Source organism: Corythoichthys intestinalis, chromosome 14 (genome assembly GCF_030265065.1).
Source record: "Corythoichthys intestinalis isolate RoL2023-P3 chromosome 14, ASM3026506v1, whole genome shotgun sequence".
In the NCBI taxonomy this organism is placed as follows: domain Eukaryota; kingdom Metazoa; phylum Chordata; class Actinopteri; order Syngnathiformes; family Syngnathidae; genus Corythoichthys; species Corythoichthys intestinalis.
The window spans coordinates 19,880,735-19,904,983 of NC_080408.1; the positions used below are offsets into that span (position 1 = coordinate 19,880,735).

The 24,249-nt window shown below is 38.1% G+C and overlaps 1 protein-coding gene across 5 annotated transcripts in view; it reads right to left on the reverse strand.

The window, feature by feature from the left end:
- Positions 1-2,414: 2,414 nt before the first annotated feature.
- Positions 2,415-24,249, reverse strand: part of LOC130929758 (serine/threonine-protein kinase tousled-like 1-B) — a 37,487-nt gene continuing 15,652 nt past the window's right edge. For 4 of the 5 annotated variants that reach the window (XM_057857225.1, XM_057857224.1, XM_057857227.1 and 1 more), the window contains 7 exons: positions 22,311-22,402; positions 22,141-22,230; positions 19,471-19,640; positions 19,146-19,281; positions 13,308-13,419; positions 11,505-11,612; positions 2,415-6,256 (listed from right to left, as the gene is read on the reverse strand). In XM_057857225.1, the coding sequence (XP_057713208.1) occupies positions 6,104-6,256; positions 11,505-11,612; positions 13,308-13,419; positions 19,146-19,281; positions 19,471-19,640; positions 22,141-22,230; positions 22,311-22,402 (861 nt within the window). In that variant the 3' untranslated portion in view covers positions 2,415-6,103. Of the gene's footprint in view, positions 6,257-11,504; positions 11,613-13,307; positions 13,420-19,145; positions 19,282-19,470; positions 19,641-22,140; positions 22,231-22,310; positions 22,403-24,249 lie in introns of those variants that run through there. The other variant, XR_009066954.1, reaches the window with a different exon arrangement.

Sequence of the window (24,249 nt, forward strand, 5' to 3'; positions counted from 1 at the left end):
ACTAATATCCAAACAAGTTCAAGCTGTCCTGCAATATTAATAGTGTCAAGCCGTACTATCCGTCGGCGTCTAAATGAAAAGGGACTCTATGGTAGGATACCTAGGGAGACCCAGAGACATTGAAAAAAGCCAGGCTGGAGTTTGCAAAAACTTACCTGAGAAAGCCAAAAACATTTTGGAAGAATGTTCTCTGGTCAAATAAGACAAAAGTAGAGCTTTTTGGGAAAAGGCATCAACATAGAGTTTACAGGGGGGAAAAAACAAGGCCTTCAAAGAAAAGAACACTGTCCCCACAGTCAAACATGGTGGATGTTCCCTGATGTTTTGGGGTTGCTTTGCTACCTCTGGCACTGGACTGCTTGACCGTGTGCATGGCATTATTAAGTCTGAAGACTACCAACAAATTTTGCAGCATAATGTAGGGCCCAGTGTGAGAAAGCTGGGTCTCCCTCAGAGGTCATGGGTCTTCCAGCAGGACAATGACCCAAAAACACTTCAAAAGGCACTAGAAAATGGTTTGAGAGAAAGCACATGAGTGTTCTGTTAAGAAACACATAAACCAGTGAGCCTGACTTGATCAACCTACTAAAGGGAAGATAATAATTTCAAATGTTCATTTACAGTCATGCAAAAAAAAAAAAAAATAGAAAACACACACAGGCTTCGATAGGGTGTCCTAACATATTTGGTCATATGGATATTTAATATTAATTTTAACAATCTTGAGAGATTCAAGTAATAGAACTAAACCGAAATAAAGTTTTTTTTTTTAAATAACTCTGTAAAATGTAATTTTAAATAAATGCAGTTTCAGTTGAGGAATTAATTAGAACACCCCCATATTCAATCCCACTTAAAATTGCTTAAATCACACACAGAGGTATCACATCAGGTGCACATGATTAGAACATCATGACCTAGTGTTTTCAATGCCCTTACTGATGGAAGGAGATTTTCACTCAAAATCTCTCAATACATGGCCCCATTCACTCTTTCCTTTACACAGATCAGTGGTCCTGGTCCCTTTGCAGAAAAATAGCCCAAAAGCATGATGGTTCCACCCCCATGCTTCACAGTGGTTATGGTGTTCTTCGGATGCAATTCAGTATTCTTTCTCCTCCAAACACGAGAACCTGTGTTTCTACCAAAAAGTTCTATTTTGGTTTCATCTGACCATAACACATTCTCCCAGTCCTCTTCTGGATCATCCAAATGCTCTCTAGCGAACCGCAGACGGGCCTGGACGTGTACTTTCTTCAACAGGGGGGCACGTCTGGCAGTGCAGGATTTGAGTCCCTGGCGGTGGATTGTGTAGCCTTTATTACTGTGGTCCAAGTTCTCTGTAGGTCATTCTCTAGGTCCCACCCCGTGTGCTTCTGGGATTTTTGCTCACCGTTCTTGTTATCATTTTGACACCACAGGGTGAGATCTTGCATGGCGCCCCAGATCGAGGGAGATTATCAGTGGTCTTGTATGTCTTCCATTTTCTAATAATTGCTCCCACAGTTGCTTTCTTTACCCCAAGCGTTTTACCTATTGCAGATTCAGTCGTCACAGCCTGGTGCAGGTCTACAATTTTGTCTCAGGTGTCCTTCGACAGCTCTTTGGTCTTGGCCATAGTGGAGTTTGGAGTGTGACTGACTGAGTTGCGGACAGGTGTCTTTTATACCGATAATGAGTTAAACAGGTGCCATTAATACAGGTAACGAGTGGCGCCTCGTTAGACCTCGTTAGAAGTTAGACCTCTTTGACACCCAGAAATCTTGTTTGTTGGTTACCAAATACTTATTTTCCACTCTAATTTAGAAATAAATTATTTAAAAATCAAACAATGTGATTTTGTTTTTTTCCCCCCACATTGTCTCTCATCGTTGAGATTTATGCATGTTGACAATTACAGGCCTCTCTAATCTTTTCGAGAACTTGCTCAATTTTTATTGACTAAATACTTATTTGCCCCACTGTATGTACAGTATATATAAAACACATTAAATGTTTTTTTTAATAGTATGTCCATTTGTTACTTGTCTTTCCTGTCTTAAGTACATAAACTTTAAGAACTGCCATTTGTATTTTTGCATTTAAATCCAATCAAATTTAGTCTGCAAATTTGAAGCTGTAAATGTTCTGCACTTTGCAGGAGGACTGCATTGGCAAAATAAATCGATGGTCATGAGATCGATGATTTACTCCCATAGTTGTCAGCAGCCTTTATAAAATACTAACATTGAAGTAGTCAAAAAAACTAAAACATTAATGGCAAAGACCAAAAATTTGAACAGTTGGCTTCATTTAGTCTGTAAGGTCACAGTGCAATTTTCCTTCACTCAAATATGTCATCTTGTATCATTTTCAACATCAGTGCTCGCAAATTCAGCAGGTAGCCCGAGACCACACAGCAAAGACAGCAGGAATGCAGACATTGAAGGCAATCTTTATTGCATTTGAACGGCATGACCAAGCGTTGACCCCTACCCTCTTAATATGGTCCGACATGTTGCTTACTAACGGCTGCTCTTTTCGTTTGTCTAAACATGTTAAATGTCATTAAATAATGTATGCAAACGCATGTCATGCTACCAAATGAACAAGAGGGATGCATGTTTTGTTGCTGCAGAGGGGTGTAAATGACCAAGAAAACAAATTTCACAGATTGAATGAGATGACCAATTTGTTGCAGGGAGGTCTATGGAGAAAGCCATCTTGTATTTGAAGGCTAAGAGAAAACAGTTGTACACAAACCCAAACGAAAACATTGATGACATTTATGAATCAACATCGACTCGTCACGTGAGCGTCAGTTAGGAAAAAATCTAAAATTGTTCTACTCCTCCAGAGGCATGCCTACATGAACGGATTGCATTTTGCCCTGATTCTTGAACATGTCAGATGTTTACATGGCCATAGAACAATAACTCACACAGAAAAATAGAGCGGGAAGGATTCAAGTTTAAAGTGAATTGTAACCAAAGCCATTCACACATTATAAACCAAGAGCAACTATTGTAGCAGCAAAACAATGAGCTTCCTGAAAGAAAACAAAATACAGTGATCCCTCGTTTTTCATGGTTAAATGGGGACCAGAATCTGCTGCGCTAAGTGAAAAACCGCCCCCAAATTTTTGTGTGTGTGTGTGTGATGAATTTATTCAGATTAAGCATTGGAAAGAGATACATATAAGACCTGTTTTTTTTAACTTTTTTCCCCCCAAAGTATAATTGGGAAAAAAAAAAAATATGTATATGGCAGAAAACACAAATAACGCTGAAAAAGCAGTTTGTGCTATTGCACCCTTCTTTAAAATAAACTGCTGTATTTTAAGCCAAAAGAACTGCTGTTTTTGATAGAACAATGTCTGTATGCTGCCATAGCAGTTTCATGGCGCATTAACTGTTTTTAATTTGTCTGTTTTACCCCGGAAACCCCCATTTACAGACCCCGCGCAACCGCTTTTGTTTCAACCAAGTCATGAAAAGAAATACGGTATATTTGTTATTTGAAATGTCTCATTATTAGCTCAGAATAATTAATTGATGTCTAATATTTAGTTGAAAAAAAAAAAAAAGACTAAAATTTTTCACTCGCATATTTTAAACTTTTGAACAAATTGCGTAACAATGGAAAAAAATTGTGTCTGAAAATAGGTCACGATATCTACCTCACAACTATCGCTTAATTGTATTTTTTTTTTGTTACTGTCACAAGGTAAGTAAGTGATAATAGCTCGTTGAAATCATGGTGTCTTTAATTATGCTCTCTCATGCTCTCACCTCGAGTTAGGGTTTCGGGGTTTAAAAATATATATACTTTTTTTTTTTTTCTTAAAAATGCCCTCCTGTTCAAAATTTTTCTCCCCCCAGAAAATTGAGATTTTAAGCTTTCCAATGATGTATCACACATGCATCATTGTGCTATTTTGGAATTTGGCCAAATTGGGGCTCTCAGAGTGGAACAGTCACCTGAGTATTTTCTGCCATATATGTGTGTATGTGTATATATTATATATGGCGGAAAACAGACAAGACTGAAAAAGCAGTTTCTATTCTTGCACTCCTCTTTAAAAGAAACTGGAGTATTTTAAGCCAAAAGAACTGTTGTGTTTGATAGAACAGTATGTCTATATGCTGCCATAGCAGATTCATGGCGCATGAAGCCCCCGAACCATTTTTAATTTGTCCGTTTTACCCTGGAAAACCCCGTTTACAGACGTCGTGCAACCGCTTTTGTTTCAACCCAGCCATAAAAAGAAGTAATTATATTTCTTATTCAAAATGTCTGCCATTTTTAACCAAGAATCATTAATTGCTGTCTAATATTTTGTTTAAACAAAAAAGGACATGAATTTTTTTTTTTCATTCACATATTTTAAACTTTTAAACAAATTACATCACAATGAAAAAAAATGGTGTCTGTAAAAAAGTCACGGATATCTACCTAATAACTATCGCTTAATTGTATTTTTTTTGTTAGTGTCGCATTTTCTCCGATATGTTAGATGATAAATAATCGATCCAAACGAAGAAAAATTGGAGAAAATTTTTTTTTTAAAAGGGTAAATATTTGAAAATGAACATCTCGACCACTCCTTGATGTCTGCGATTTCTGCATCGCGACACTTGTTATATTACCGTGTTTCACCCATAAAATCCCCCCCCAAATCCAGCTGTGGCCATTCACAGCTGTGTCTTGACACTCAGTGATACATGATTAATAGAGTTTTTCAATCGAAACAAAGTAAGTTCACGATAGTATCTCATTAAAGTCATGGCGTCTTTAATTCTGCTATCGCGTGCTCTCACCTCCAGATAGGGTTTCGCTGTTTAAAAATTATTATTTTTTGAATGCCCTTCTGTTAAAAATTTTTGCTCCCCCAGAAAATTGAGATTTTAAGCTTTCCAATGATGTATAAAACATGCATATTGGACAATTTTGAAAATTGACCAAATTGGGGGTCTCAGAGCAGAACTTCAAGTCACCTGAGTGTTTTCCGCCATATATATATATTAGTAAATGTTTTTTAAGCACTTCAAATGTAATAATATTGATAAGTTGTCCCACCGAATTATTCTAAAACAAGAAGTAGTAGAAAAATGGTGGCTTTATTAAATGCTTCATTGAGTGAGTCCACTCAAATCCGCTCAAGCTGCTCACTTGCACTCAATGGGTTGCCACAGCAACTGTTTAACAAGTTAAACGATGATTGACGCATGCGGCGCTTTGAAGTTTGTGGCAAGCTCAAACCCAAACATCTGTCAATCATCGTTAACTTTAATAAGCGACTTCAGTGCACTGCCTGACGATCAAACACCAGAGTGTGGGATGGAGGGAGAGTGAGACTAGGCGATCGGTTCGGGACATCTCATCTGTATAGTAGTCTGTCTATATATATATGGTTTTTTTTTGTTTTTTTTTTAATATCCGTGATGGACTGAGGGTGCGAAGCTTTAAGTGCGAAGTAGCGAGGGATCACTGTAGGATACACCAGCAAGCAGGGGGAAGCCTCTGTTTGAATGTGTGTGTTTCTAACCCAATGCTGGATTATAGTTATTCCTGCTGGATTTGGATAGTGATGTTCTATTATTTGGACGGAGGAACTCTGCTGTTTAACTTCAAAAAACCTGCAGCACGCGACGATCTCAATCTGGAAGGGAGGTGCGAATCGACACTAGATATAAAAACAATTCCTCAGAAATAAACAATGAGATGCATCGTCCTTTTGTTCACGGACCTCTCCAAGTCATCGTCCTTAGAGGCGTCAGTCTTTCCGATGAAGTTACACTCAGTATGTTGCTAGGCAAGCATGGACAGGATGTCAATATGCTGTTCAAATGTTTAATGAACGTAGTCCACCGAAGCGGCATCTTGGTTCTCTGCCCCTCTTGGCAGCCCTATTTTAGTTGAGTTTCTCTCTTTCATTGTTAAAACCAGAGCGTGACGATCCAGGATTTCATCCGCTTCTTGTTAATATTTCCCTTCAATTCAGTTTATAACTGATCCATTCTGGAAGATCCCTGGTTAAAAACCAAAAACAAACGTTGTTCCATTGCAATCAATTGTGCCCCAGAACTGAACCAATGGTGCTGTCAATCCCAATGAGAGTCTATCAGTAGGTGGCGAGCGATGAGGGGGTGGTGGGCTGTAGCGAGCTGGAGGAGTTGGAGCGTCTCATGTGAGGGAGAAGGTAGGAATCGGAGCACAGCTGGTGCACGTCGAACCTGTCCTCCTTGCGGTAGGCCAGGCAGCGACGGATAAATGCCTGTGTGGGGAAAAGGGTGGGGAGTGCCTCGTTTAATTACGTGTTTGACTTCAATTGAAAAGCAAATATTTGTTTTTCGGACTTTTCCATATTACATATCAAGTTCTTAAATGTCTACCTAATGATGTGTCTAGGTTATCACTGATAATGCTCCAGAATTGTGCTGCAACGATATACCGATTAACACGAGTAATTCGATTAGAAAAAAAGCTTCGACTCAAATTTTCCTCTTCGAAAATTCGTTTAATTAGGGTGGCGTTGTAATGGTTTGTTTTCAAAGTGTTGCATTTAGTTTTATCGATATGGCCCACTAGTGGCAACAGTGAATATGGCATAACTAATTTAACATTTTAACATTTAACATTTAACTGCTGTCTGTTAAGGCCAACATGAGTTTTTGTTTGAGGTAATGCATTCGTAATTCAGTTTATAAGTATATTTAGCCGTTTTTTGTGGGAATATGCGTTTGAATGATTTGTTAAGAGCATTGTGGAAAAACGTTAGCATTTTATAGAATTTAAGTTAGCGGACTTTTGCTATGCAAGTTAGCCAATGTTCTTTTGTTGTACTTAGATCCTCATTTAATTATTATTTTTGTACCGTTTGAAGCCAAGCTCAGGTATTTTTATTAATAAAGGAAGGTGGAACTCTGCATTGTTTGAGGAAACACTTGGAAATTTTATTTTGTATTCATATTTAATTCTGTTTTGAAAGTGCAATTTTAGCAAGCCTTTGTTTTACATTTAAAATCTGCAAGGCTATAAATGTTCCTAATCTGATTACTCGATTATTCCAACTAACGATTAATCGACTACTAAAAATAATCGATAGCTGCAATCCTACTCTAGACCTAACTAAAATGAGCCCAAGTCCATGATAGTGTGACCACATCTAAAAACTAGGGCTGTCAAACGATTAAAATTTTTAATCGAGTTAATTACAGCTTAAAAATTAATTAATCGTAATTAATCGCAATTCAAACCATCTCTAAAATATGCCATATTTTTCTGTAAATTATTGTTGGAATGGAAAGATAAGACACACGACGGATATATACATACAACATACTGTACATAAGTACTGTATTTGTTTAATGTAACAATAAATCCACAAATGGCATTATTAACATTCTTTCTGTTAAAGTGATCCACGGATAGAAAGACTTGTAGTTCTTAAACGATGAATGTTATAGTTACAAGTTATAGTTATTTCATATAAAAACCCCTCTTCATGTTTTCGTTTTAATAAAATTTGTAAAATTTTCAATCAAAAGTAGAGTTAATATAATAATAAGAATAAAAATAACAATAATAAAAATAGAGTGACCAAAGTCTAAGTTTTATGTGTATTTTGCATAGCTATTTTGATATGGAATGCCAGTTCATTTTGCATTGTTGTTTAACTGTGTGTCAGAATGGGCCTCATTACTATAGAATGAAGTGCTTTTCTTTTCGTGAACATTATTTTTTTTGGAGAGATATGAATATTATTTTTGTTGTGCTTTCACTAAACGATACTTATGTTTGTTGTGAAGGAGTTGCAAAAGCTTATGCCAATAAACGGCGCGGTCCAAAGAACGCCTGTGTCCACTCGCCTTTACTGTATAACATATATCTGTACATATCTTACCCAAAATACAACAAGAGACACATAATTGCCACTAAAAGAAAGAAAACTTACCGAAATATGTGTGGAGCACAAATAGCAATTTGCATTGCATTGTGAATACAGCATAAACGTCTCACAACTACTAATTCTCACACGTTTAGAAGAAATAAATTGAGTATGGAACAGCGCTGCCCCCAAGCGGCCGGTGGCATTCTCTTCACTCTTAATGTCCATAAGCGGCCTCATTGTAATCTGTTTGAGGCAATATGCGAGCGGGTCATTCAGTGCATGCGTTAATTGCGTCAAATATTTTAACGTGATTAATTTTTTAAAAATTCATTAACGCCCGTTAATGCGATAATTTTGACAGCCCTACTAAAAACATTTTAGTTTCGCCCTTCCTACATGTTCAGAACACATTTAGACCTTTTAAAACACATTTGGGAAAAAAAACGTTTGCTAATATATTTTCATGTCAACCAACATGTTTTGTCTATTCAAGTTCATAATTTTCTGTTTTTATGTTATAGACAAATATACATGAGATAATCCAAATACACATAAAAGGCTGTTTTAAATGCTAATTTTATTGACTGAGGGGGGAAAAAAGACATTTAAAGCCACCGGTACCTGGTTCTGTGGGGGAAAAAATCATTGTTGTCACTTGCTATGAAAGCTCTAACGCCCGCGCAATCCGCAATAGGCAGATTGGTACCAATTGGAAACAAATTAACACTACGTAAGCCTGTCGCAATATGCGATAAATCAATTAATCGCACGCTAAATAAAAATGAGGGTAGTAATTTTCCCGGCTGCGATTTATGGCCATGAGCGTGCGTGGATACATTTGTGTGTGCGTGCACTCGGCACAGGTGCGTGTTAATTGCATATGAGACTCCAGTTCTTTTATCAGATGTTTATTGGTCATCACCACGCCGTAGAATTAAAGTTTGGACATACAAAATAAGTAAACACATCTATATTAAACGCTGTAAAACGTTAGCAGTGCTAGATTGAGGCTAATGGAAAAAAGGTACTATACAAACGACTTTAGCCTGCTATAAAACATTGGCAGTCTTCTCCAAAAAGCAAACTTGCGGTTACAAGGTGACATTTCAAACATGAAAAATCTGGTTAACAGCATTTGCAAACAATGCAAAAAAAGGGAATATCATATTACTGACACCACATGCATGAGTGTAAAGCTTATGGTTAGTGGCTTAGCGAACGTACATCCGGTGAACATTTCAAAATAAAAACGTCATGTGCAACATGTAAATAAAGATTTTTGGAGTTAATCTCACATCACATTCTACACTACAAATAGTTTTAAAATGGCACCCATTATGAAAAATCTGATTGGCAATGAATAAGTTGGCTTCAAATTTGCTAACATGCGCATTTTGCAGGACAAGATGACAGTCATTTTGGATCAAATGAACAATTTTGACGGGCTCAAATTGGCAGAGAACAAAAATGTTGTTGGGTTTTGCACCTACTTCATATTCTGCACGTAGCTAACTTTCAAATGACACGTTATGCATTGTGTGTTTTTTTTAAATATTATTTTTTTAATATAGTTTGTGTTTTATTTAAGAATAACAATTTATTGCAGTTGAACGGGTGATTTATTAGAATGAATTGTCACTACATTAGCGGTTGGTTAAAAAAAAAAAAAATGGCAACAATGTCACATATCGCCAATAATTTATGAGACAATATATCAGTTACTAAAATTTTTTATTGTGACAGGCCTACCACTACATGTATTTAAAGGTCGAATAGTTGGACCTTGAAAATGCACTTTATCAGACGTTGAGGCTTAATGCCACATGGAGCTCCTTGTTGTCCCACATAATAGTGACATCTACACCTACAAAAAGTACAATAATATACTCTAATGTAACACCTTTGTATTGTTAGACTAGTCTAGGGATGGGAATTGATAGGATTTTTACGATTCCGATTCTATTATCGATATTGCTTAACGATTCGATTCTCTTATCAATTCTAATTTGGGGAAAAAGAACAAACGTTTTGATTGGCATCGAGTTTGTTTATTCAGAAGTCACAACCTTACAAACTCACAACGAGATCAAAAGAGGCCCAAAGCCTCAATGTTAACTGTGGCAATAAGTGGCAAATACACAAGAATGTGTAACATTTTACTGAAACATTTATCTAATAGAAATAAAAAATATTGGTATATATTGGCAGATAGGTTTTTGTTCTGCCTTTGGCAATATGTGTTAAAGCAGGGGTCCCCAAACTTTTTCCTGTGAGGGCCACATAACTTTTCCCTTCTCTGATGAGGGGCCGGGGTCAGTTTGTTACAGAAAAAGTGTGACGATTGCAGAAGTGCATAAATGTAAAAAATTATTGTTTTTCAGAAAGCCACAATCAAATAACCCTTTCTGGATTCTTTATAATAATAATAATAATTAATAATAAAAACACTATTAATTAAATAGATAATAACCAAATAACCCTCTCTGAATTCTTCAATGAAAAGGCCAGAAAATAAATAACACGATTGAGAAAAAAAAAAAAAAAAAAAAAAAATCAAAATGGCCGGACCAAATGTGAAGGCGGGCCGTATTTGGGCCGCGGGCCGCAGTTTGAGGACTTCTGGAGCGCGCATACACCCAAAGAAGAAATGCCGCATCCAAGTGAGTGAGAGAGGGAAACACTTCTACGAGCCTACGTTCTTTGTTAATGTTAATATCTACAGAGGCAACGCCTGTATGTATCATCTTTTGTGTTGTTGTTGTTGTTGTGTTTCCACTCGCGATCGGACACTTAAATCCAGTTGTGTAGTGGTTTGAACGATGTGCTAATGCTAGCGAACGAATGCTAACCATACTGTTATTAGCAGCTAATCATCGCTGATTTACGTTGATGCAAACCTGTTTGTTATTGGGGACGAAATTGATTTGTTTCATTTCTATTCTTAGTTTCACTCTTCAGGTGATGGTTGAATAAAGTCAGCAAATTATACCAACGTCTTCTGCATCGTCATTTGGGAGTTTAGCTAGCTGTATAGCACCGGACTTTTTTTTTTTTTTTTTTTAATAGCCAGGACTGAGCCTTATCCTCTCTGTGAGGACAGCGCAATCGTATTCCCCCCCGATGCAGTTATCTCCACCTTGCAATGACTGCAAGTCGCTTTGTTGTAATTTTTCCTCGTGAAGTGAAGACACACTTTCGAGCATTTGAACTTACGTGCTGTCATTGTTATGTTTATGGCTGCAATGCTCGTGCTTACCCGTCGTAACCTTTCATTTTCACACTCTTTCCTGGTGAAGTGTAGTCAAACTTTGGAGCGAGTGGTTCTTGGCGCCATGCTAGTTTGATGCGTCTGGACAACAACTTACACGTCACAACGCAATACGCGTCTTTAGGAATCGTTAAAGGGATCGTTAAGGCTTTTTCATTGTGATGTCGAGGCCTCGAAACACTCGGAACCGGTTCCGAATTGGAATCGGATTTCGATTCCCATCCCTAGACTAGTCTAAATTGAACACCGTTATTGAATGTACTTTTTTTATGGATCTCTTGTGAAAAGCACTATATATGTGGAGTTTGCTTTCTTTACAGGGTGCATCAAATGCCAGCAAGTGTAGCGTGCAGATGCACATACTTTGGCCTCCGTGCTGGCCTGCGGTTTAGCAGGGAACTGGACTTCAGTGGCCTTGAGGATGGTATTTTCCTGAAGGATATCCTGCTGAGACTGGTTGTGACCAAATGGCTGGTTAAAAAAAAAAAAGAAAGAAAAATAATCATAACATGTTATGTTCAGGTCATAATATTTATCCAGTGTCAAATAACCCAAAATGCAATACAACAATAGTTAGTTCTGCCATTTCAGACCTGAGCACCTCACTCTTTCGTTATATTTTCAGGCAGACACCTGGAATGATGGCAATCCAGCAAAATAAAAGTCATTTCCCTCCAATTCCACGTCCACCTTCTTCAAAGATTGCAAAGCCTAATGAGTGTGTACTGGTACAGTTTTAAGTAGGGGTGTAACAGTACACAAAAATCTCGGTTCGTGAACGGTTCGGTTCATTTTCGGTACAGTAAGAAAACAAAATGCAAAATATAAATGTGCTAGTTGTTTATTACACACCTTTGTGCTTTTAACAATAGGAACATTAGCCTATACAAAGCTAGAATTATGCTCAAAAAGTAGCGGGTATTTAAAGATAATTCAACAACAATTTGCCTTTCAGACCCCACGTATTGGTCAGCTTTCTTTCCGAAAGAAACGAAAAATGTCCTGTGCTAAAGAGAAAAGCAATCCCAATGACAAAGATTTTAACATGTATTTTACAAATGAAATGACTCAATTAATCATTTTTTTTTTCTTATGAACAGTTTTCAAAGCTTTATTGGTGGATTTTCTCAAGTTAAAGCGCCACACAAAAATTAATAAAGTTAATTGTGTAAGCAGGATCTGTGTATTATTCTTATTATTTAATTACAGGTGTTTTAGCTCATTTCAATTTATTTCATTTAAATAGGCTATTATTTATTTAATTATGTGTTAATATTTTATAAATGTGATGTAGTATTCATTTATATTGTATATTTTATGTTGTATAACTTTAGTTCCTATGTGAATATTAGTTCCTACTTGTTTTGTTGTGGTACTTTGTATTGAACACGGGGGCATGTTGGTTATTATTATACAAAGACAAGTCAACTGTGCCCCGATCTACCACTCAAGAGATCTGATGGACTCAAAAAGTGGGTTACGATTGCATATTAGTTTGAAAATTGACCGGATCCACCGTATTTTTACACGAGTGTCTTCCGGTTTGCCTGATCCTAGCTACCGGTAGTAGTATTGATGCAGGAGGGTCGCGTCTCGTGTCAAATAATAAACTCTGCCGTTCTTTTCACATGCGTCGTGTTGAGCCGCTTCTGGGACGCGTCTAACACGCGGCCGCACTGCGACTGGTGTGCATTGGCTGATTGACTTAAACGCCCACGTTTCACTGCATTCTCGCGGCGGCCACATTGTCGCGCTGTTGACGTTTCTGGGTTATACTGTCCTACCGTGTTGCTCCTCATTATAGTAAAGAAGACGGAGTAAATATAATCTACACAAAGAAACTGTAACCCGATCGACTCACAGCCTCGAAAAGTCAATTGTTACATTACGTCAGAAACTCGTTCGGTACGCCTCTGTTCCAAACAGAGCACTACGTACCGAAACGGTTCAATACAAGTACATGTACCATTACACCGTTAGTTTTAAGCCTTGTTTACACTACACTTATCATTTAACTTCAACAACACTTATCTATTGTTCAACAACGTTAGACTTACTAAAGTAAAATCTTATGCAGTATAGATAGGTCACTCAACAGGACTCAACTTGATGTTTGATTGTTTCCAATAGTTTGTCACTGTCAATGTATGGATGGGTGGTGATTACCTTACGCCCGTAGAGGCACTGGAAGAAGATAACTCCCACTGACCAAACATCTACCTTGTTGGAAATTTTTGGTGGCTCCTTCCCCACGACAAAACACTCCGGAGGGAGATACCTGCATGCACAAACACCCACTGAGTCCAAAGTAAGCACTGTTGGGATGATGAGATACTACAACTGGCATGGACTGGTTACCGGTTGGTATGGTTTTAAAAGTTGCATTTATTAAAAAAAACTGCTTCCCACTACAATCTTTTGGATGTGTATTAGGGTTGCCAAAAATATACATACTGAAATGCTATACAATATTTGAAGGCAAAAGTATCTCTACTCAGCCCATCTGGTCGCTGCTACGCGTCACCAAGCAAACTGTATACTGAATCTGATTTGACCATCACCGGCATCACAGAAGTAAAATCATCAGTTCGTTCTGCTGCTATGCACTTGCAGTAACATCCAAATTGCATGTTGATAGGTGGCTCAGACTCTCAGCAACTTCTGTTGACCTCGTATCTATTATCCGTTAACTTTCCTTGAGAATCCCTAGCAAATTCTGTGTTTGTGGAAAGATGTAACAGAGGCTGTTTAACGGCTATATACGCGAATACTAGACCAATAAGAGGCTAGTATATTTGGAAGTAGGAAAAGACAAAAAAAATAAAAATAAATTAAAAACAGCTAGAGGCCAGTGTATTAAAGGTTTTGCTGAAGTAATTAAAAATACATAGGCATTCCCTGCTATATTTTCACTTATAATGTCTTCTTTCCATTCGGGTTTTCCCTTCAGGGGTCGCTATAGCGAACCAGTTGTCTCCATTTAACCATGTCCTCTGTAAACTCTGCTCTCACACCAACTACCTCAGCATCTTCATCTCTGCCACCTCCAGCACTGTCTCCTGTTTTTTCCTCAGTGGTGTTGTCTCCAGACCATACAACATCGCTGGTCTCACCACAGTTTTATAAACCTTTCCTTATATTTTAGCTGAAACCCTTCTACGAACTTCGCTTGAACCGATATGTGTAAAAAAAGGAAACAATGTAAAGATAATGGGTGACTGCTTTTGAGAGAATTTCTAATGTCTTTGACGAAAGGCAATTTCCAAACACTTGGTGATGTTTATTTCATGATAATGGAACTTTCAATTGATAAAAGTGTTATTTATAGAATTTTTAGTGATGAAAGCCCCCCCCCCACACAAAGATTTTACCTATTGAAATATACATGTGTATTGTCTCAGAATCTCTATGCGACTTACCGAACCCCAAAATAAGAAATTAATAGTTTTTAAAGCTGTAATTTAAAAAAATGGCAATACAGTGGTATCTCTACATACGAAGGTAATTCGTTCCGTGACCTTGTTTGGAAGTCGAAATGGTCGTATGTCGAGCAGGATTTTCCCATAAGAATACATTATATTTCCATTAATTTGTTCCACAGCCCAAAATCCTACACGCAATCCTTAATAAAATACTGCATGGACTATTACAAATGGCAATTACACATAGCAAAAAAAATATATAAATAAAAATCAATCATAATATAATAATACTAATTATTCCTGTAATAATGTAACGAGTCTGGGTCTAATGTGGCGAACATTTTTTGCTGTACCTGAACGCACCGCGTAGCTGACGTGACAGGGAGAGGGTTGAGAGTTTACTTTCACTTTTAATCTTTTGTTGCTGGCGTAAACTGTAGCGGACAGTAGGCGTGTTGCACAGGTTGATGGAATAAATTATTAGAAACCTGACAAAGCTGGCCATTTCTTTGGCAATGTTACCAGAATAACTAATTGTCACCTTAACTGACTTCAAAGACTGGCGAACGGAGGTACGAGGAAGACAGTCGAGATCTATATTCTACGGTCGTATTGTCGAGCCAGTTCAGGGATGCACACTAGGGCTATCCCAAATTACTAATTTTCTCCTGATTAGCCAGCCGACTATTTTTACGATTAGTCGACTAATCTACTAATTATTTTTTATTTTATTTAAATTTTTTTTTTTTTTTTTTTTTTACTAATTTAGCAATGAAATTTTTGTTGACGCTTATCGATTCACACAAACATATTGGAACACTTAAATTATTTATTAAAGTACAGATAAACACGTAAATAACAATAATAAATCACAAATAAACAATGAGTTCAAATGCTGATAGAATTAACTAGTGCAAAAGAATGGAATGTAAACAGATTCAGAACACTGACTTCGCCTTTCCAACATGATTCAAAACAATTCTTTAAAAAACATCTAGCATTAATATTATAGTATAGTACTATATATAATAGTATTATAATAATTATAATAATTATTCATTGCCAATCAGATTTTTCATAAAGGTTGTCATTTTAAAGGTATTCTTAGTGTAGAATCTGAATTCTGAAGTATGTGGGATTAACTCCAGAAATCGCTATTTATATGATGAATATGACATGCTTTTATTTTGAAATGTTCACCGGAAGTACGTTCGCTAAACTGCTAACTTCAGCTTTACACTCCGCAAAAAAAGCCCTTTTTGTCATTGCATGTAGTGTCAGCAGTGTTGGGCACGTTACTTTGAAAAAGTAATTAGTTGCATTACTCACTACTTCTTCCAAAAAGTAAATGAGTTAGTAACTGAATTACTCTATAGTAAAAGTAACTAGTTACCAGGGAAAGTAACTATTTCCGTTACTTTAAAAAGAACTTGTTGTATGTCAAAGAATTTGAAATTTTCTGAGCAGTATTCGAGTCAGTGGAATAGAGAAGAACAGACAGGTAGTTAACTTGTTAGGTGCTTCAGCAGATTTGAATTGCTTACCACAGATGTCGACAAAAGCTTTGCCCTGGGACATAAATTACACATTACATGCAGGTTCTTTCCATTATTTCGACAAACTTGAAATAGTGTCTACTAGAGCAGGGCGGTAAACCGAAAATTTACCGTCACCGAAATTCTTAACGATGACCGACATAATTTTGACCATGTCGGTAAATTCGGTAAATTAATAAAACAAGAAAATATAGGCTTTTCATCCCGCTTTGATTCTGTGTTGTCCGTCTATGTTCATTCCCCTTTAAGAAAGCAGTGAATGTGCTTACGTAGGGAGTCACGTGATCATCAGGAAGCCTATCAAACAAACGCCCGGTAAGCTAACACTAGCAGCTAACGCTACAAGCAAAACGTGATGGAGTGTGGCTTAAGGGAGGTTCACCAAACTTTCAACCGACATTTAGTTGACTCTTGGTGGCATCCAGACGGGCTTTCACCCGCTGTCCTCCTTTGTTCTCACGATTTCCGGAGATGGTGCTTTCAGTGCTTTCTACTGGTAGCCAGGCTAACGCTAGCTAGCGGCTAACGCTACAAATGAACGTTATGGAGTCGGATAGCGGCTCTAACCTTGTCGAAACGGCTGAACTTAATGAGTGGATTGGGCACGGACTGCATCTTGCAATTACTATGTGGCGTTATTTTGTATCTGTCTGTGTGTGATTCCTCTGATAGCTTTTGTGATGGTAAAGCATTCAGCATAAAGTACAATCCAATGGCGAAACTTATAATGACCGAGAAATGGCCCCAGCTATTTTTATTGTACGTGCATTTATTAAAAAATGCACTGGGGGAAAAAAAAACCTTAAACCATAAAGTAAACACTTGTATTTAATAATTATGTCACAGGGTTAGGGTTAGGGTCATTTGTGTTACAATTACATGTTTGCACAGGCATATTGATTTTGACAATGTACATTGTTCAAGTCATACACGCTGTTATAAATGTTCATACTTGAATTCTTATTGCTTACAATACATTTTTATAAACTTAATGTTTAGACTGCATGTACAATTGTTAAATACAGTATATCAAATTGAATGCTGGTAAATAAATCAACAAGAAATAGTTAATCTGTATTTCATGCATTGATTCAGATTTTCAAATTATATAACAGTCCGCTTGGGCGAATTTATCGTCATTTATCGTTATCGAGATAAATCTGCTCAATTTATCGTGATACATGTTTAAGGCCATATCGCCCAGCCCTAGTGTCTACCTATAATATCTCCACCTCTTAAAGGACAATTTTTCTTCCAAATGCTCTGCCATCCCGACCCTGTGCATCTGTTTTGTGTGTGTGTTTGTGGCACACGCTGTTCCGGTTTGCTTGTGAAATCACCGGCTCTGATTGGCTTACCACAACGAATGACTCTAACCCTCAGCCAATCACAATCACTTCCATCGCATCTTTCGAGGGGGTGCATTCAGGTAGGCTCGTTTCCCGACAATTCACGTCACCTACAAAGCGTTTGCCGTCCTCAAGATGGAAGCAGAATTATTGCTGGGCGACAGCGGGAGATGGGAACGAGGCTAGCATCAGCTGTAGCAAACACAGAAACGTTACCAAACTTTGGAAAGCATTGTCTAATTGAATGAGCAGGGACAAACAGCTTGGAGTCAGAAGTACGTGCGCTATTCTCGAACCTGAACGCACCCCAAGTCTTGGATGACAAATCAACAGAGCAGAGAGTCGACTCGACACGGCTGGTAGTTTCTTCAATTTATTCAGAGTAAGTAACGCACCGCTTTTGACCGTCAGTAACGGTAACGGCGTTGTAACGGCGGAAAAAGTAATTAGTTAGATTACCTCGTTACTGAAAAAATAACGCCGTTACGTAAAGGCGTTATTTATAACGGCGTTACTCCCAACACTGAGTGTCAGTAATGGATTTTTTTGGGTCATTTTTTTCGTTTGCAAATGCTATTAACCAGCGATTTTTCATGTTAGAAGTGTCACCTTTTAACCGCAAGTTTGCTTTCATGAGACGACTGCCAATGTTTTATAGCAGGCTAAAGTAAGTTGCCTCCCCCCCCCCCATTCACCTCAGTGTAGCAGTGCTAACATTACAGTGTTTAATATAGATGTGTTTTCTTATTTTGTATGTCTGAACTTTAATTCTAAAGCGTGTTGATAAGAGAAAGGAACTGGAGTCTCATATGCCATCAGCACGCACGCACCAACGTATGCACGCCCGCGCGCAGCATAAAACGCAGCCGTGAAAATTACCGCCCTCATTTTGATTTGCCGTGCGATAAATGGACTCATTGCATATCGCGACAGGCTTAGCAACTTCAATAAAACATGTCGTTAGTTAGTTAGATGGACTTACAAACTGGGTGACGGCGCTTTAGGTGTTTATTCACGGCCGACGTGCAGCCAAGCTTGGCATTGAAGAGACAGGACACAAGAGTGTACCCTCCTTTGTTTCTTTGAAATAAGTCAATGTTTTGGACACTCTGGTGCGCTTTTTTGGCTTTGTGCCGCTTTCCCCGCTTGCATACAGAGCGTCCGACATGCTGAACTTTCCACGTATATATTATTTTTAACCCTTCATTAACAGTCGACGGGATGTTGTGCTCGTCGACGGATTTACGTCATCGACGACGTCGACTATGTCGACTAGTCGGGACAGCTCTAATGCACACACCGTGCTCATATTTTTCCATCTTCATTTTACTATCGTAAGCGTCACCTTTTCGTTTTTTCCCCACATGAACTAACCTTCTTGGAACCAGTGTTGATTTCTCTCACAAGAAAATTCGGCGTGATTCAGTCTTCCGGCAAAACAACGAAACTGCGGCGCTGTCATAAATTGTCGTATTTTGAGCGTTTCGTCGGCTGTAGAAACAATTGGCGAGTCAAATTTTACGTGAGATGTCGAAAAGATCGTGTCGAAGCGATCGTATGTCGAGGTACCACTGTACTGTAATATCATATTCATGCTCAAGGTTATCATACTGTCAAAATCTGATACCGCCCCATGCCTATATTATAGTATCAGGGTTAAGGTTGTGCATGTTATACCAGTAAGTGCCAGCTCCCTGGGATGTCAAGTCCATTCCATCCACACCGTAATTATCATCATCCATGATCTTTGACAGGCCAAAGTCAGTGATTTTGATTTCGCCGCACGCAGTTCCATCCACTAATAATATGTTACCTGCAATAGCGGTCAGGAAAAAGACGTACTAGTTATCACCCCTGTAAAGCTCATAGGTAGTCATGGATATTTCAAAGGTGCACCCCAAAAAATACTGTTCTGGATTTTTGCTAATAAGGCAGATAAATGGTAAATGGAGACTACTTATATAGTGCTTTAGCTCATTCCCATGTTCTAAATTGAACTCACCAGGCTTGAGATCATAGTGAATAATGGGGGGTTTAATTTCATTGAGGTAGCGCAGGGCGCTGACAATCTGCATGACGATAGATCGGGCCTCCTTCTCTGACATCAGTTTATTTTGCTTCAGGTAGAAGTCCAGGTCATTTCCTTCGCAGAACTCCAGAACAGTACAGAACCTGGGAGGTGGAAAAAAGACAAAACTATTAATAAACTCGCTCGGAAAAAAACTAAAAAAAATAAAAGAAAAAAAAAACACATGCACTTGCAAAGAAAAGAATACAATCTGTTTTTCTAAGTACAGTATGTAGGTTTGACATTTAGGCTACGTTCATACTACAGGTCTTAATGCACGAATCCGATTTTTTCGCGTTTTTCCGACTCGAGTGAGGCATTAACTTGACGGTCTGAACGTGACAAGTCGCATAGAACTGGACCATTTCAAATCCGATCTGGGTCACTTTCGTATGTGGTTCAAATCCGATCTGGGCCACATTTTTCCAGACTGTCGCAGCGGTCTGTACTGTCCAGTCTCCGGAATCGGAATTCATGCACTAATTACGTCAGTAAACAGCAAGAGGCACGAAGGACGGCAGCGATGCAGGCATTAGCGCCCAGCTTGAACTCTGCTTTTAAGCACGAAGCGGGCTTGACCACAATCATAAAAAAATAAAATGAAGAAAAGGATAACCCTGTCAATTTTCGATTTTAATTCTGTGCGCCGAATGAGCAATATTTCATTATTGCACACATGGCCGAGTCGGGGCAAACTGACGCACCCACGTCATTTCACGCACACACGTCAAGGCTTACGTGTGTGCGTGTATGCGTTCTATCAGTCCAAATAAACTTTGAAAATAAAACTAAACGTGGATTATTAATGTCTGTTATTTGTGTCCTCATTTTAACGAGCAAAATATGATAATCCCTGGAATGACGGATGACAGCCAACATGTGTGGTCATTTGTTTTGATGCTTCTGCGCATGCGGGTTGTCTTGCTCAGCGCGTGTCGGACTGCGAATTAGTGCGCATGCGTAATATTTGAATGGTCTCAATGGACAAAGGCAGTCTGAACGGGCATGCCAAAAAAAACAGATATGACAAAAAATCGGATTTGTGCATTAAGACCTGTAGTATGAACGTAGCCTTAGTTATCACATTGCAGAAACAGCTTTGTGTCCAATTCATATTACTATTCTGAATGTTGTCACTATTTCTTCATTCCATAATAGATACACTAGGGAAGTCCCCAAACTGATCACGTGACCGAAAATCGGGGACATCATGTCATTTTTAGAAGATCGGAATCTGGTAGAAAAGATCAAGTTTTGAAAATGTATTAATAGTATTTTTAATTTTTAAATATTAACTCATTGGGCGCCGCTGACGTAGATAGAGGTCCAATCTATTTTAATTGGGAACAGAATTAGTTACAATTAACAAAATTATCCATCCTGAGGTATAATGATCTGGGATGTCCCCGATCTGACCATGTGATCAAAAATCGGGCCTGAGAAAATTGGAATAGGGTGCAGAAGATCTAGTTTAAAAAAAATTTTTTAAGTGCAATTATTCAATTAAGGGCAAAAAAAATGTTCAAGGATATCCTTAAAAGAAACAAACAAAAAAATCTTTAGACGATCGGAATTGGGTGAGGGAAAAGAAATGTGTAAAATTTATTTTATAATGGCCCCAAAGCAATAAAATAATTAAGATGGTCAGGATTGTCAAAAGAAACAAAAAATAATGTTTTGTTCAGATTGGTACTCTGTAACTGCAGATCTTCAAAAATCAGGTGACTCAGACTCAAACTCAGGTGCAAAAATATGTGATCGGGTTAAATCTAGTAATAACACATACAGTAGTGCTGCAACGATTAATCGAGTAATTCGAGTAATCGGTTAAAAAAGATTCGAATTAAATTTTGCTGGTTCGAGTATTCGTTTAATTAAAGTGGCGTTGTAATGGTTTATTTTGAAAGTGTTTGCATTTAGTTTTATTGATTTGGGTGGATACACTGCCCTCTGGTCTGCCTTATTTCACATGGGTGAATCCAGCTGCTCCCTGCTAAGCCCAACATTAGCTTTATCATAAGTTTTTGTTTGCATTAATGTGTGTTTTTTTTTTAATGCATTTGTAATTTAGTTTATAGCTGTTTTTGTGAGAATATGTGTCTGAACCATTGTTAAGAGCATGTTAAGAGCGTTGTAAAAAAAATAAAAATAAAAAAATAAATAAACCTTAGAATTTTATAGCGTTTAAGCTAGCTGACTTTTGCTACGTAAGTTAGCCGATTGTTCTTTTGTTGTACATAGATCCTCATTTATTTTATTTTTTTATGCTGTTTGAGGCTGAGCTCAGGTATTTTAATTTTTTATGTTCCTTATCAGATTACTCGATTATTCGAACTGACTAGTTCGTCGTATAATCGACTACTAAAATAATCGATAGCTGCAGCCCTGACATACAGTATGCAATGGTTGTGCTGACTTTTATGATCACTGCGAGACCTCAGCTGTGAGGCCAATCACATATACAGCTCATGCATCATCTGGGCTTTAACAAAAATGTTGGACTATTTGCCATGTGCACAGTCCACTTAAATTTACAAATAGTAATACACCCAAAGTGGCATAACAACCATCCCCAGGGTGGGGTGGAGCGAGAGAGGGACTCACGTGTCAGTATCTAGGGAGAAATAGTCATACAGTTTGACTATTCGGGGATGGTCTAGCTGTTTGTGTATCCGGTACTCTCTGCAGGCATGCCTGGAAGACAATAAATAATCAACAATATTTTGCTTGAGTACAAAGTGCATGTCATTGGTTTTATAATATGTCAAACCTACTTGTGATAGTTCTCCTTTTTCTCCTCCCTCCAGTTCTTGTTGAGCTGGTGGATTTTGACAGCTGCATAGCGCTGCTCAAACAAGTCAAAAGCCTGTCATGTAACAAGGCAAACACACATTTGTACTGCAACATGCCTGACAAAGAGAAAGCCAGCGTGGAGTAGGGCTGCACGATTAGGGCCCCAAAAATAATTATGAATAGGGATGGGAATTGATAGGATTTTTACGATTCCGATTCCATTATCTATTCGATTCTTTATCGATTCTCTTATCGATTCTAATTTGGGGAAAAAGAAGAACAAACGTTTTGATTGGCATCGAGTTTGTTTAATCAGAAGTCACAACCTTACAAACTCACAACGAGATCAAAAGAGGCCCAAAGCCTCAATGTTAACTGTGGCAATAAGTGGCAAATACACAAGAATGTGTAACATTTTCCTGAAACATTTATCTAATAGAAATAAAAAATATTGGTATATATTGGCAGATAGGTTGTTGTTCTGCCTTTGGCAATATGTGTTAAAGCAGGGGTCCCCAAACTTTTTCCTGTGAGGGCCACATAACTTTTCCCTTCTCTGATGAGGGCCCGGGGTCAGTTTGTAACAGAAAAAGTGTGACGATTGCAGAAGTGCATAAATGTAAAAAATGATTGTTTTTCAGAAAGCCACAATCAAATAACTCTTTCTGGATTCTTCACGGAATGAAAGTAAATAAAAATAATAATATAATAATATAAATAATAATAATAATTAATAATAAAAACACTATTAATTAAATAGATAATAACCAAATAACCCTCTCTGAATTCTTCAAGGAAAAGGCCAGGAAATAAATAACACGATTGAGAAAAAAAAAAAAAATTCAAAATGGCCGGACCAAATGTGGAGGCGGGCCGTATTTGGGCCGCGGGCCGCAGTTTGGGGACTGCTAGGTTAACGTGTATTATTTGCAATTACATTGAAATGCATGCCTTTTAGTTTTTGTGGCGCTTACACCCGAAGAAGAAATGCCGCATCCAAGCGAGTGAGCGAGTTAGTGAGAGAGGGAAACACTTCTATGAGCCTACGTTCTTTGTTAATGTTAATATCTACAGAGGCAACGCCTGTATGTATCATCTTTTGTGTTGTTGTTGTTGTATTTCCACTCGCGATCGGACACTTAAATCCAGTTGTGTAGTGGTTTGAACGATGTGCTAATGCTAGCGAACGAATGCTAACCATTTGTTATTACTGTTATTAGCAGCTAATCATCGCTGATTTACGTTGATGCAATCCTGTTTGTTATTGGGGACGAAATTGATTTGTTTCATTTCTATTCTTAGTTTCACTCTTCAAGTGACGGTTGAATAAAGTCAGCAAATTATACCAACGTCTTCTGCATCGTCATTTGGGAGTTTAGCTAGCTGTATCGCCAGGACTGACCCTTAGCCTCTCTGTGAGGACAGCGCAGTCGTATTCCCTCCCGATGCGGTTATCTCCACCTTGCAATGACTGCAAGTCGCTTTGTTGTAATTTTTCCTCGTGAAGTGAAGACACACTTTCGAGCGTTTGAACCTACGTGCTGCCATTATTATGTTTATGGCTGCAATGCTCGTGCTTACCCGTCGTAACCTTTCATTTTCACACTCTTTCCTGGTGAAGTGTAGTCAAACTTTGGAGCGAGTGGTTCTTGGCGCCATGCTAGTTTGATGCGTCTGGACAACAAGACACGTCACGACGCAATACGCGTCTTTAGGAATCGTTAAAGGGATCGTTAAGGCTTTTTCATTGTGATGTCGAGGCCTCGAAACATTCGGAACCGGTTCAGAATTGGAATCGGATTTCGATTCCCATCCCTAATTATGAATTTTTTTTTTTTTTTTCTTCTTTTTTTGTGATCATGATTATTAATCTCTAATAAACACCTCTTATTTGTCCTGTACACACGATGAATGTTGATC